The sequence below is a fragment of the Thunnus albacares genome, chromosome 5 (genome assembly GCF_914725855.1).
Source record: "Thunnus albacares chromosome 5, fThuAlb1.1, whole genome shotgun sequence".
NCBI lineage: Eukaryota > Metazoa > Chordata > Actinopteri > Scombriformes > Scombridae > Thunnus > Thunnus albacares.
Genome location: NC_058110.1, coordinates 18,395,009 through 18,408,159, shown reverse-complemented (window position 1 = coordinate 18,408,159; position 13,151 = coordinate 18,395,009). Strand labels below are relative to the sequence as shown.

At 39.8% G+C, this 13,151-nt stretch overlaps 2 protein-coding genes across 3 annotated transcripts in view; both read right to left on the bottom strand.

Annotated features, from left to right (window-relative positions):
• Nucleotides 1-16: 16 nt before the first annotated feature.
• Nucleotides 17-13,151, bottom strand: part of LOC122982086 (homeobox protein Hox-C10a-like) — a 55,509-nt gene continuing 42,374 nt past the window's right edge. Inside the window, exon 5 of the mRNA XM_044351108.1 lies at nucleotides 17-126. The gene's annotated coding sequence lies outside the window, so the exon portion shown is untranslated. The remainder of the gene's footprint in view (nucleotides 127-13,151) is intronic.
• hoxc4a (homeobox C4a) lies at nucleotides 42-12,452 on the bottom strand. Of its 2 annotated transcripts, XM_044351113.1 has the most exons (3): nucleotides 9,780-12,452; nucleotides 8,913-9,267; nucleotides 42-126 (listed from the first exon to the last, which is right to left on the bottom strand). In XM_044351113.1, exons 1-3 carry the CDS (start codon nucleotides 10,213-10,215, stop codon nucleotides 123-125), a joined length of 795 nt encoding a protein of 264 aa, XP_044207048.1. In that variant the 5' UTR covers nucleotides 10,216-12,452; the 3' UTR covers nucleotides 42-122. The 2 variants fall into 2 exon arrangements, with proteins under 2 accessions (XP_044207048.1, XP_044207047.1); XM_044351112.1 differs by lacking the exon at nucleotides 42-126 and having other exon boundaries at nucleotides 8,293-9,267.

Genomic DNA, 13,151 nt, shown 5'->3' with positions numbered 1-13,151 from the left:
GTGGCTGTCCTCCAATGACCGAGCTCTGGAGTTGCAAAGTAATCCGCTGCCAACTTGGGGCTCCCGAAGAAGCTTCTGCGATATTTCTTCAGACAACATTTCTATCAGCAGCCCGCGTTTATTTACCTATAGGGATAAAAAAAAAAAAAAAAAGATATGACGGAATATAAATAGACGCCAACAACTGTGTGATCAGTGTGAGAGAGAAAGAGTGAGATGAACGGGGAGAGAGAAAAATGGCAGAGTGGGGAGACACAGAGATTACATGTATGTGTTTCCGAGAAACCTGTTTCATTAGAAACTGATTTCTCGTAAAATTGTAAATCTTCTGACAGGACGCTTTTATTAGAAGGAGCCGCCGCTTGCAGCTGCACATCCTGAACTTTTTGGTGGTAGGTTTTTTAATCAAATGCAACGCTATACGTCCTATACAGTAGGCTATGTCTATGAGCTGGACGATCATATTGGATAATAACGAGTTATCGACCACAATTCATTATTTTTTGCTGAAGCTTTTCTTGATGTAAAATGCCAGAAAAATAAATTGTGTTCCGGGATATTCTCATCCAATTATATATAATGATAAATATTATTATTTATTACGGTATTTCTATGCTATTAGCTGCTCTGTCTATTGTCATGCTGGCTGATTTTTTGCCTGCAAAAGAATCAATCGATTATTTTTGGATAACTTAGTTTGCATCTGGCCATTATAAATCGGCGGGCTTTCCTTTAAATAACAGCATATGTTTATAACTGTCGGAGTGTAGCTTTGGCTTAATAGGATTCACTGGGAGTGGTCAAACAAAGGCTTGACAGTCATTGCCACACAAAGACAAAGGAGGCAATCATTAGAGATTTTTTTCCCTATAGGACGATTCAACGCATTTGCATTAATCAGGCATCACTGTACAGTATCAAGTGTCCCTCTCTGTGGCTCTGTGAGGCAACAGTCAGACAGTATGGACATTTTGATGGGAAACATCCCGCGTGCTGCACGGCTGAATGGACAAAGAGTATAGGGGGAGATGTTCAGTATAGAGCCCCTATGTGCGCCTGTTTGTAGTTACAATGTAGAGCAAAGCAAGACACCAGGAACTTGGAAATATGGCTCTGATGCTGCAATACATTTAAATAAAATATAAATTTTGCAACTTCATTTTTAAAACCCCATAATATTTTATTTATTTTTTTTTTTGGAGGGGGGATTATTTGAGCCAAAAGCTACATCAAGTGTGGCCTAACTGAGTTACACTGAGAAAAAAAAAACTCATAAAAAATGACTATTTCGTTTCAACAAAACACAAACGTACGCAAAGTGGATAAATAAGCAGATTAATGAAGCAATCACAAATTTTTTAAATAGTGCACCCAAAAGCATCTCTCAAAAGGAGAGGGCGGGCTTCTGCAGGCTATGATGTTAACATATTCTGTGCCAGTATCAATCTTAGTTCTTATGCTTTAAGATATAAGTTCCTTCTGGTGTTTCACCACAACAAAGCTGTCGAGAAAACCCTCTTTAGGTGTCTCTCAGCAGTGATGGATTATGCACTCAGGGTTGCAGAGCTTGGAAGAGGACACTTCCCCCTTTTCCGTTTCACCCCTGCCGCCACCACCACTGAGGTTTTACCTGAACCTCCAGGGTTGAGTCACGTCCTTGGGTTTTTTTATTTATTTATTTCATAAATACAATATTTTAGTTTTGATCAGTTCCCATCAAGGACATAATACAACTACAATCACCCCATAGAGTCCGGCTTATTGGTAACCACGATCAACTGTAAATACACTTGATTATATTGGGTTTTTTTAAAAATATTAATATTTAATTTTAAACTTTATGCTAAAAGTTAAGTACATGGAGATTTGATTTGAATTTGAAAATAAAAAACTAGGTAATGATGATTGTGACCAGGTTTAATTATTCCAATTTGCACATTAAAATTATAGTTAAGTGATGAATGTACGCCAGCAGAGAAAAAATAATTATAAATGGAAATATAATGGCATCTGCTTATATGTTTTAGACAAAAAAATATTATTATCATTATTGTTATTATTATTATTGGTATTATTATTATTATTGGTATTATTTCTACAGGTGAAGTGGGCAGTATACATCCGCACTGGGTGAAATGGGGGAAAGTAATTAAATTGGTTTTGTTTTCCTTACCTCACACCCTTGAACACACTCTCTGAATTGGAGATAGAATCTATGATATACTAGCTCAGCAAGACCATAATTTAGCTCCTCCGCGCCTCCACCACAATTCTCCGTGAACTCTGTTTGAACCGCCTCAGTGGCAATAAATCATTTTTCTCTCTCACACAAAAGCGCGCCGGTCGCTCTGGGTGTCAACCCTTTTCCAATTCCTCCTTACCTTCTGCGCTCTCTCGCCTGCTGACACAAACAACCAAGGAAATCGTCGATAAACTTTTATTTTTCATATCAATAACTTGCAGAGAAACCGGTACTGAGGAAATGGGAAACATCTGCAACATGCGGGCAGGAGGAGGGAGGAAATCTAGGAAATGCAACACAATTCTTATATTTTTATTTTCATTTTTCTGTACATTATATATTCCCCAAACTTCACTAGTTTACAGAGCTCAACTGATGCACGGATCAGTTAATGTATTTCCAGGGGACAAGAGCTGGGCAGATAAGAGGAGACTGAGAGAGAGCTGGGGAGAAGACGTTAATGGGCAGAGGATGCTGTCGGTTAAAACGGTGCATACAAATGGCGCTGTCTTGGCAGAGCAAGGGGAAGATTTATGGGCCCGGTGCTCTATGTTGCTGTAAACAATGCAGAGTGAAATGAAAGGACTAGAGTTTGCAGACTGCACTTCATAAGTGAGGAAAAGACACACATTGTCAATTTCCCAAACAAGTCCTGACTTTTGCATAAGCGTGTGCATTAACATAGAGTATTAATTTGGGCCACAGCTCTCTGTAAATCCTGAACTGTCTGTGCAGAGTGCAAACATAAATCCTGCAGCTCTGAGCCAATGAAATGCCATCCGAAAGGATACAATTTGGAGATGACTTTAAGTGTTTTTTTAATCAGGAGAAATATGTTTTTGCATGATATATATAGCATTAAAATAAAATAATTCAGCAGCATAAAACAAACACGGTTTTTGAAATATTTTTATGTAATATGTGATGTACATGATTTACAATAAGTGTTGACAGCTGCATGTATATGAATATTAAAGCCTGAAAAATAACTGAAAATAGTTTTACTGCTTTTTACTGCTGATATAAAACAGAATCGTTAAATATTAATATAAAGACGTGTAGCTATAATTGTATTTAAAGGCCTTTCAGTCAGTTTGGGGGAGATTGCAGGTTTCAATCCTATGTTTTAAAAATGTGAACTTTTTTATTTTTACATTTTGGTTTTACATTGCGACTTTAATATTCAATAATATAACAACATATGGCGACATGTTTAAAAAAAGTGCTCAAAGTGGACGATAACTATGATGGAAAAGCAACTGGTGTCCGCATAAACACACCGGAGAATCATTTTCAGAGAACAAATCAAATAAAAAGCGCATTTTCACTTAACCTATACATAATTGTGGCTCTATAGTCTCTGGATCCCATATTCAGATCACTTTTGCTAATGAAAAGTGAATAAGATAATCATAACTCAATCTAGTGACTGTCTGAGCCCCTGGTGACACACTGAATGGAGGAAAATGACTGTAATTTCTAAGGTCCTCAACGATGCAGCAAATAGGCTGATGAAATATTTCTCAGCGAGGCGTTATGATGACATAAAGTATTGCGGGCAAGTTTACCCGGGCCATCATTTCCTGTGTGATGTGATGTTGAAGTCTGCAGTGGGGTATCAGGGTGTTGATCCAAGCTGCTTGAAATGTTTGCCAGCACTGACAGTAAATCATTTTAACATGTCTGATGGAGTTTTAAAATCTAGTTTTATGTAAATTCATTTAACTCTGCCTCTCTATTACACGCACACACACACACACACACACACACACACACACACACACACACACTCACACACTCACACACTCACACACACACACACGCACACATATACAGAGAGAGAGAGAGAGACACACACACACACACACAAAGAAAAGACATGGTGCATCTGCTCCCTAGAGTGAACGGATGGGAGAGAGATTTACGGATTTATGACACACCCACTGCTGGTCAATGCGAGAGAGCCTCTCTGTCTCTGGAAAATAGCAGCGTGACCCCTGTTTCAACTCTCAGCCTTTATGCAGCTGCCATGGCTGCCGTTTAAACACACTACACCATAACAATGCTCCAGCCCCGGACCCTTCATTACAAACCAAAGTGGTTGAAGAAGACACTCACCTGAGACGAGTGGAAAAAATGTGTAACCTGGTGCGCCATAATAAAAAAAAAAAACAGGCCATAAACTAACGCCACCGTCAGAACAGCTGGTGATTTTTGTTTCGTAGTTTCTCTTGTTCAAACATTTCGGTGGCTGTTTGTGTAAAGTTTTTACATCTTCCAAGAGAGGGTCCCTCGCCTGAGGTGCTCATAAATCACAGCGAGCCCGCAGCGGTGCAATGTGAGCTGAAGATCATGTGTGATTCAACAGTCGCAAGTCAGAAAAGAAACCAGTTAGGGCTGAGTAAGTGCTGAGGAATTTAAACAACTGAACTTCAAACACATAAAATACACCATATTCCTGCAAGGTGGTGAGGTTAAGAATAACTACCGCCTTCCCAGAGATACTCTACAGATTCAGTTGAAAGCAAAGAGCTGCGTGAAAATGAAAATCAAGAGAGTTTATTCTAAACTTTAAAGATTGGCACTCATTCATAAAGGATGACGCCATTAGTCAGGGAAGTTATTGTTATTTTTTTTACATTTATTTTGATCTCCTGACAGGTAAGATTATATGACTTTGAAGTTAATGGATTTAATGAACTATTGGCCTGCTTATGAGAGTACAGAGACGTAAACGTGTTAAGTATACGATCCGCACTTTTTTTTAAATCCTTAAATACGATGATGATAAATATAAGTGTAAATATTAAGAAAAGTTTCCGTTGTGGAGAAAAAACTGTGCGCATAAGTCCAAAGTTAATTAACAGAACACGTGACAGTGCCTGATTCATGACTGCTTAACTGCATGAGCTTTTTAAACAATCATTTCAAACCAAGTCTTGTATATTCCCATAATAAATCCAGTGAGGCCTTATATAGGCGTTTTAGTTAAATCCCTGATAAAGCAAAGTCAACAAGTCAAGAAAATGTCCGCTAATTATGCTTCGTGTTGTACTTTACGCAAAGCTTCAGTCACAAGAGCTCAAACAAAAAGGGACACCCCGTCATTGTTAACTGCAATTGGAGCTGCTGCACCTGTAGCCTCGGATATATGAGGAGGAAGCTGAATTATCACACACAAATGACAGACACTGAGATCACTGTCAGTGTCAGCTGTGAACACATGCTGTCACGTATTCTACAGTCCACCAACGAAACACCAAACTTATTGCAAAGTGGTTAAAATAAGTATCAAGTTAAGGTTGCTTGCGATAATATAAGATTTCCCAAATAACAGAAAACAATTCCATTGAAGAAATATCTAAAGGTTTGTAACATCTGCAATAGTTATCTTTATATATACATAATCTTAATGATTTTTGGAGCATTCTGCAGCAAGAATCAATTTGTCATCAATACGCTATTTGGGTTAAATTCTGTCCCACATGAGGGAGAATTACCTTGTGTATAAAATGAAAGTTTTAGTGAAGTCTCTGTGGAAAGTTTGCAAGGTTTTCCTGACTACAAGCTTAAAGGTCCCTGTCCATTAACTAATCACAGCGACCAAACTGTCCCAGTACTGTCAGAAAACACCTAAAACTGGCAGCTTCCTTTTGAACGGAAGTGCTGACCTGAGGCCAGTTGCTCTCTTAAGTCACACAGAAGTCATGTGACCGCACCAACTATTTTTACTGCCTTCTGTGTTTTTTTGGGAGACTTTAAGGAACGTAACTGATCCCTGGAAAATAGGACATTTTTATACTTTGGTTCTAATTTTAACAACCATTTAATTGTACCAGTTACAATAGTATAAAACCCCAAAGTGCCTGTACAATATATATGTAAAGTAGTTCTTATTTTCCCGGACAAGTTTGTAAAATCTAATCAACACACATAATCAGAATAACGCTTCATAATCTGTCAGAATATTGCAATTTATGTTGCCACTTCAGTAACTCGTGGGAAAGTTGACACGAATCTTTGCCAGTTGAGTTTGGACAGATCAAATCACAAGACGCTGTTAAGAAGGTCGCATGTTTGCAAGTCCTGCAGGTCTCCTGGATCTGAAGGACTGTCCGAGAGTTCAACACTGTCCTGGGTCACTCTGATTAACAAAAGGAGCAACACATTCAGTGATGCCCCGCCGCAGGCCTCTCTATAGGCACAACGTAGAAAAATCCACAAAGAAAGCCGAGGCCAAGGGGGGACCAGCGAGGGCGCACACAGAAGGTACACGTATAGAGAGGGAGTCAGGTCACAGGGTTGGAGAGGTCGGCCATCCAGACTGAAATGAGCCTAATGGGACAGAAAATGTGTCCTCGAGGTGAACTCGGCCTTCTCCCACTTCGCCCCCAAACTTCAATAAAGTACCTTTTCAGCCTCGCGACATGGAGGCGACAGGGCCGAGAAAGGGATTGGAGGGATGCTGCGACTGTGGCGAGCACATTAATTTCTCTAATCTGTCCGGCAACATAAAGGCTTCTGGATTCATTTTTCAGCGCCGTCTCAACACTATTCTAGTGCCTTTATAAAGCCCCCATCCAAAAGCAAATTTTAACCGCTTTGGTCCAGTTTAAGTGGTTCACTTAAGTCCACTTAAACTCTCACATTTCGGGAGGATGGTATAGGATATGGTCTGGTACAGAATATTTGGTGCGATGAAAACTGGCTGTTGTCAGAGCTGTTTTCCAGAACAGAACACAAAGCTCTGTAGTGAAAGATTGATGATGGAGAATACCTCTTCCTTTTGTGCTCTCTTGCCCCCCACCAGGCAAGGCATTTTATAAGGCCTATTCATGTCACAATTTCAATAATCTATCAAATTCTTGCGCGTCTTTGGGTTTAAGTCATGTTTAAACTTCTGCACAGATCTGTCCAAGAAAAACTACAAAAAAAAAAAATGAATGCATCTTTGTGAGAAAGAAAAAAAAATCTGGAGACATTTCAGTTGAGAGTTGCAGTTTGAGCGATATTTTATCATATTGTTGCATCAGTCCAGCAGGTCTACAGTCGTAAACAGTCCTGCAGTGTGTTGGTCCTCTTGCCAGATGAAAAGCGGGGCGATGACGTTGCAGTGAGACGAGCTTAGCGCCGTTTTTTGAAATTGTAGGGGTTTTTTTGTATTCTCGCGAGCTGCTGCACACTCTGGAGGCAAGCTGCCCGGTGGGGGAGACAGCAAGTAAATAATGTGGCAAAGTGTTTACACAAGCAAAAAGTCAAATAGTGAATGAACACACAAGAAAACATCAACATCCCTCCTTATAGGCCAAGCTACTGATAACAAAGGTCAGCTACTCCATCACCATCCTCACTGTAACGAAAACCACATGACGCATTATATTGAATCTATCTGCAATTCACGACTTTATTTTATTTCTTATGTTTTTTTGTAGGCTATTTTTATTTTATTTTTTTTTACATTTGAAAATTCAGTCGCATGGCGCAGTGTACTATAGAAAAAGCAGGGCAACTACTTAGTTTACAAAATCAATAAGAATATTTTCACAACAATCTATAATCTCTAACACATGGCAAATGTCCTCTAAATTAATCGCATGCAGCTTTGTTTTTTTTTTTTTCAAGTCAGAGCGAAGGAAGTGGAGAGCTTCACTGGCAGAGGCAGTGCAGTGTGTAGTGGAGAGGAGAGGAGGGCCTCAGTGGCTTGTCTTTAGCGTTAATTGAATGCCCTTCAGACTGATGAGGTTGCACACAATGCACAGCGCACACAATTTCATTTTCAGATTTTTTAGAAATAACTTCAGTCCATTATGAGGGAGGCTTTAAACACTCACAACATTCACACACAGGACTATCTGTTTTTATCAAGATATGTACACAGTGCTAAATTAAAGACGCAGAAAATGAGCTTTGAAGACACAGTGATTCTTGTTTTCCCTTCATGAAATGTTCAAATATTCACACATCTGTACACTTTTAAAGATAATCCCTCCATACAGCCAAAACAATAGCAAACCTCATCTTGCCTAAAATGAAGTTCGACCAAACGTATATAAAACTAGTAGACACTCACTGTTTTATTGACCAATATGATTACAAGTACACTAAACTCCGTTTATTGTATATCACAATAATCTGCTTTTTAACGGTCTAAACACAACATCAACACCACAAAACTAAATTGTAAATCAAAATCCTGTTTCTGAAATACACGAGGTAATTCACACATTGTTATTATCCTAAACATACAAGTTCAAGATCAATGGTGTGTTCCAGCTTTTTTATACCAAAAATAACTATTATTATATTGATTTCCTTCCAGTGTTGTTTGAAATAAATAGATTGTGCATTTCACCTTGGGCAGCAGGGCAAAAGAATGGCCCACAATAACACTTTGATAAAATGTATATTTTTTTCTACTTTTTTTCTCCTTCATTCAAAACATTTTTTTAATAAAAAACATCATTTTAATTGAGCTTCAAATAAATTAAACCCTGTGTCACGTAAAAATAATTCATCGGTATTCGCAGTAATCCATGCTATATAACATGCATTTTATATAACTTTGGACTTAAAGGAAACCGCACAAGATAGCTACGAAAACAAAATATATAATTGTTCTATAAATAACCAGTTCTTTTTCTACCCCCAATCTTGGTTCGTGGTTTATAACCTGGTAATATCCTCGCCATGTTGCGCTCCGGTGAGTTCGTCGGAGGCACCAGTGTTAGTGGCCGAGGCAGCGGCAACAGCGCCGGCTGCTGAGCTTGTGTTGGACCCGGAGGAGGAGGAGGAGGATCTCACTTTGGTGTTCGGGAGCCTGTGATCCTTTTTCCATTTCATCCTGCGGTTTTGAAACCAGATTTTAATCTGTCGCTCGGAGAGAACCAGGGTGTGGGCGATCTCGATGCGCCTCCGCCGAGTTAAATACCGGTTATAGTGGAATTCCTTCTCCAATTCTAAGACTTGCTGCCGGGTGTATGCTGTCCTAGACCGCTTGGGCTCCGTCCCATTGTAACCCTGGTTCACTGGAAAAAAAGGGAGAAGTGGAGAGAAAGGGAGAGACAGAGAAGGGAGGAAAGGAGGGGTAAACAAGAATGGCCTCAACTGAGATATGGCTAGAAAGATTTATTGGATATGAATGTTTAGCTGTTTGAGAAATTTAAATGGGAAGTTAAGAACTTCTCAGCGTAATGAGAGGACACTCACATCCAACTATGAGCTAAATTATTAATGCAAGATTACAAAGCTCAGTTTTTTTTCTTATTCATTTCTCCCCCTCTCTCTATCGCGCAATACATAACAGCAGAAGCCACATGGTGATACGGCTGCCCTGAGTATACCTCGGCTATAAAATTTATGGTGGGTGTAATTACCAATGCCGAGTCGTAAATCCGCCTCAATTGTGCCATTTCAAAGGCTTCCCTGCTATCGGAGCAGGGGCTGGCAACGAGATGGGAGTCAGAGGGACTGATAAAGGGAGGGAAAGGGAGAGAGGAGCATGAGGAGTGCAGGGAACATAAACACACAAGTTGCCTACCAGTGCTGACGTGAATTTTCTTCATCCACGGGTACACCACGGGCTGCTTGGAAGAGGCTGTGCTGTTTGGATGCTCCGGGGTAGCTTGGTTGCAGGCGGAGGCTGCGGCCGGTGGGGTGGCGGGGGACATGGACAACTGTGGGGTTTCACATGAAGCAGGTTGCCCTTTCCCTATCAGCAGGTGCGCAGAATGGGGTATTCCATGTCCCCTTGGCGTGTCAGGTTCAGGGATGCTTGCACAGTTATACTGGCGGTCTTGGTAGCTCGCCCGCGGAGGATATAACTCCTGATGGTGATGCTGGTAGCCAGAGTCCCTTGCGCGGCTGTAATATTCTGGACTATGCTCAGGGATGTAGTTATTTTGCGAATATTCCTCGCATGGAGGAAATTTCGGATCAATGTAGTTAGACTCCATCAAATACGAGCTCATGATCATTAATTTCTGGAGTGGAAAATAATTTTTCTAGCTTTGTCGTTTTTCTGCTCCATAAAGCCCTCCTACTTGCGAGCAGCCCTGTAAAGTTACTTTTACCACGTGACCCAGTGGTCCAATCGCAGAGTAAGAGGTAGTTCCCGGATAAGGAACCAGAGGTATTTAGCATACCTACAGTCGCCATTGTGGGCACAAATCTCTCTCTCCCCCACTCTCTCTCTTTCTCTCTCCCTCTCTCTCTCTCTGGTTGTGTTACCAAGGCAATTGATCTTGGGGACAAAACTAGTAGCTAGTTGCTGACCAAGGAAAAAATAAAACAGGCAAAATCCACTGGTCTCAATTATTCAAAGGGACAATAGGCGATTCACCAAGGATAAGGTACAACAAAAGCAAACCAATCATTTTGTTAGCCTGTGAGCCTTATATAAAAGCTATCTGCTAATTAATGAAGGCAGCAGCACTTCACCTGTGAAAAAGATTACAGTCCATTCATACACTTAAGAATCAGGGCTGCATAAGCTTCGTAAGGTGTTGATTCCAAAAAAAGCATTTCAGCAATAATATTTAAAAGGTGTGTTGTGAATCTAACTGTCAGAGAGGATTGAAGTGGTGAGAAGCTCTGCAGGTGTGTGATTTCTGAAAATAGGCTATAATGATCATTTATAATGTTAAAGAAATGTGGACAAGAAGAGTCAAACTAAACAATCGCCTTTCATTCAACGATGAGATATCTGCCTACTTTAAAATGATATCACTTTTTATTCCAGGTTGTGCCTTAAAAAGCTCAGCTGCACCTTTTAATTTATTCTTAGTAAGGGTAATATTACAAACAGGACAGATATGAGTAAAGCTGTCAGGCTTTGGGAGGCCGATTGCGATGTAAAAGCAGCAAAAATCTGGTACCAAAGGTCTCTGTATAATAATAAAATGATATTAAAGAAAAGTCATGGCAGTCCTAGTCTTTTGCACAAAAATGTAAAAGTACATTAAATGTTCCGCATTGTTTAATCTTTAATAACAACTTCTTCTCCTGAAAGATACAAATACACATCAAAAGTCTTCTACATGTATCCAATTTCATTATGAGCACTATGATGTCAACAAACAAACAGCAACAAACAAGCAGAGAACTGTCATAAACCACAAAGCTGTGAAACTCTACAATCATGATATCATACACCAGAAAACAGAGGAACAGCCAACAGAGGAGACCAACAAAACGCTACCAATGTGACATCACAGACCAGCCAACACAGCCAGGAATGCCCCTGTGTCATAAACCAGAGCATCATTATGATGTCAAAGACCAGTCAGCAGTGAAACTACACTGTTATGATGTCACAACAGACCCAAAAGCAGGGACCAGAGAGCAGCAGAGCACTTGAACTGCTGACTCAACTGCAGTGGGCGAGTGTTTTGCCAAAGAGAAGTTAGATTCAGTTGTTGCAGACTATAGTGTAAGAGCCTTTTGGAGCAGCTGTACAACCTCAAATCTGAAACTGAAGGTCAGTCCTGCTTAGAGATGCCTTGTTTGTAGATTTGCAAACAACAGTAACAAGCAAAACAAACACAACTAGATTCAAACCAATGTTCAAATATTGAAATTCAACACTATTAGTGGATTTTGACAAACATATCACTCTTAACCGTGTTCTTTCCACCTCCTCATCACACTCTCTCCTTCAACACAGTTTGCATTTTCTTTGGAAAATCCTCGTTTTGTACTTGCCAGAAATGTTATGACCTTTGTTATGGTTGTTATGACCGCTATGTAAATCAATTGAATCTCTGTGGACTATCACTGCTCTCTGACTAGCAGATGAGAGGAGCATCTGCACAAATGAAACATGCACAGACACAAATGCAACTGATTTATACACAAACATGTTTACAATAACATCCATATAAATGCTTCAAACTGCAAGTCCCACTTATCCACAAATCATAATAAAATAAATATTACAAAAGCATTTCAGTCTAGGTGGCATTTTGGAAAACTAAGGCTGACCATCAGCCACATTACTGGGCGTCTGCTGTTATCTGATACTCCCTCACTGTATAAACTTGTCATGTGCATTAGACTAGCTACTCTTATCTCAGAGCCAGCTGGAGTCAGAGAGAGAGAGACAGAGAAAGAGAGAGAGAGAGGTTAACTCATAATAGCTTAGCAGTCTCCAGATTATATTTTTATCATTTTTTATTTATTTTTTTATTGCTATGTTAGTTGTGAGGGCAGCAACAGCCAGTATAATAATAATAATAATAATAATAATAATAATAATAATAATAATAATAATAATAATAATAATAATAATAATATGAACAGAAGCACACAAGTCAATCTGTTGGTCAAAGTAGCAAACTGCAAGTTAACGGATGCCTCTATTTTCACAGTAATAATTACATAATATGCTTAAAAACGACGTGAAATGGCATATTTCTGGCTGTCCTGTTTGTACAGAATGCGCACGACATTTCTATTACCCCTAGCGAGGATGTTAGAGGCGTTTTATAGCGCAATAAAAGCCGTAAATCAGTCACTTTGAAACGACCCCTGGTTCCTAACGTGTTTTACAGGGTCTGACACAGTAGTAGCCGCACACTGCACACATGGCTTTACTCTCTGTGGCCTACCTACACAATCCATGGCTGTCTGGACTATGAATACACTCTGTGACAATGTTAGGCTATTTCATCGCTTTACTGCCTGGATGTAGGCTGAACGCCTGTGTATGCAATATCAAGAAAAGAAAAAAAAAGCCAGAGAGATGTGCAGAGAGGCAGAAGCAGAGGAGTCCGTTTGCTGGCGTGGTATTTCAGTTGCCCATGTATTCCTGTAGAGACGTATTTGCGATTGTTTGTACTCCACACAAATTCGGTTCTACAGGGTACATATAGACAACTAATGTGTTTTAGGTTAGAAGCTGCAAAGGTGATCT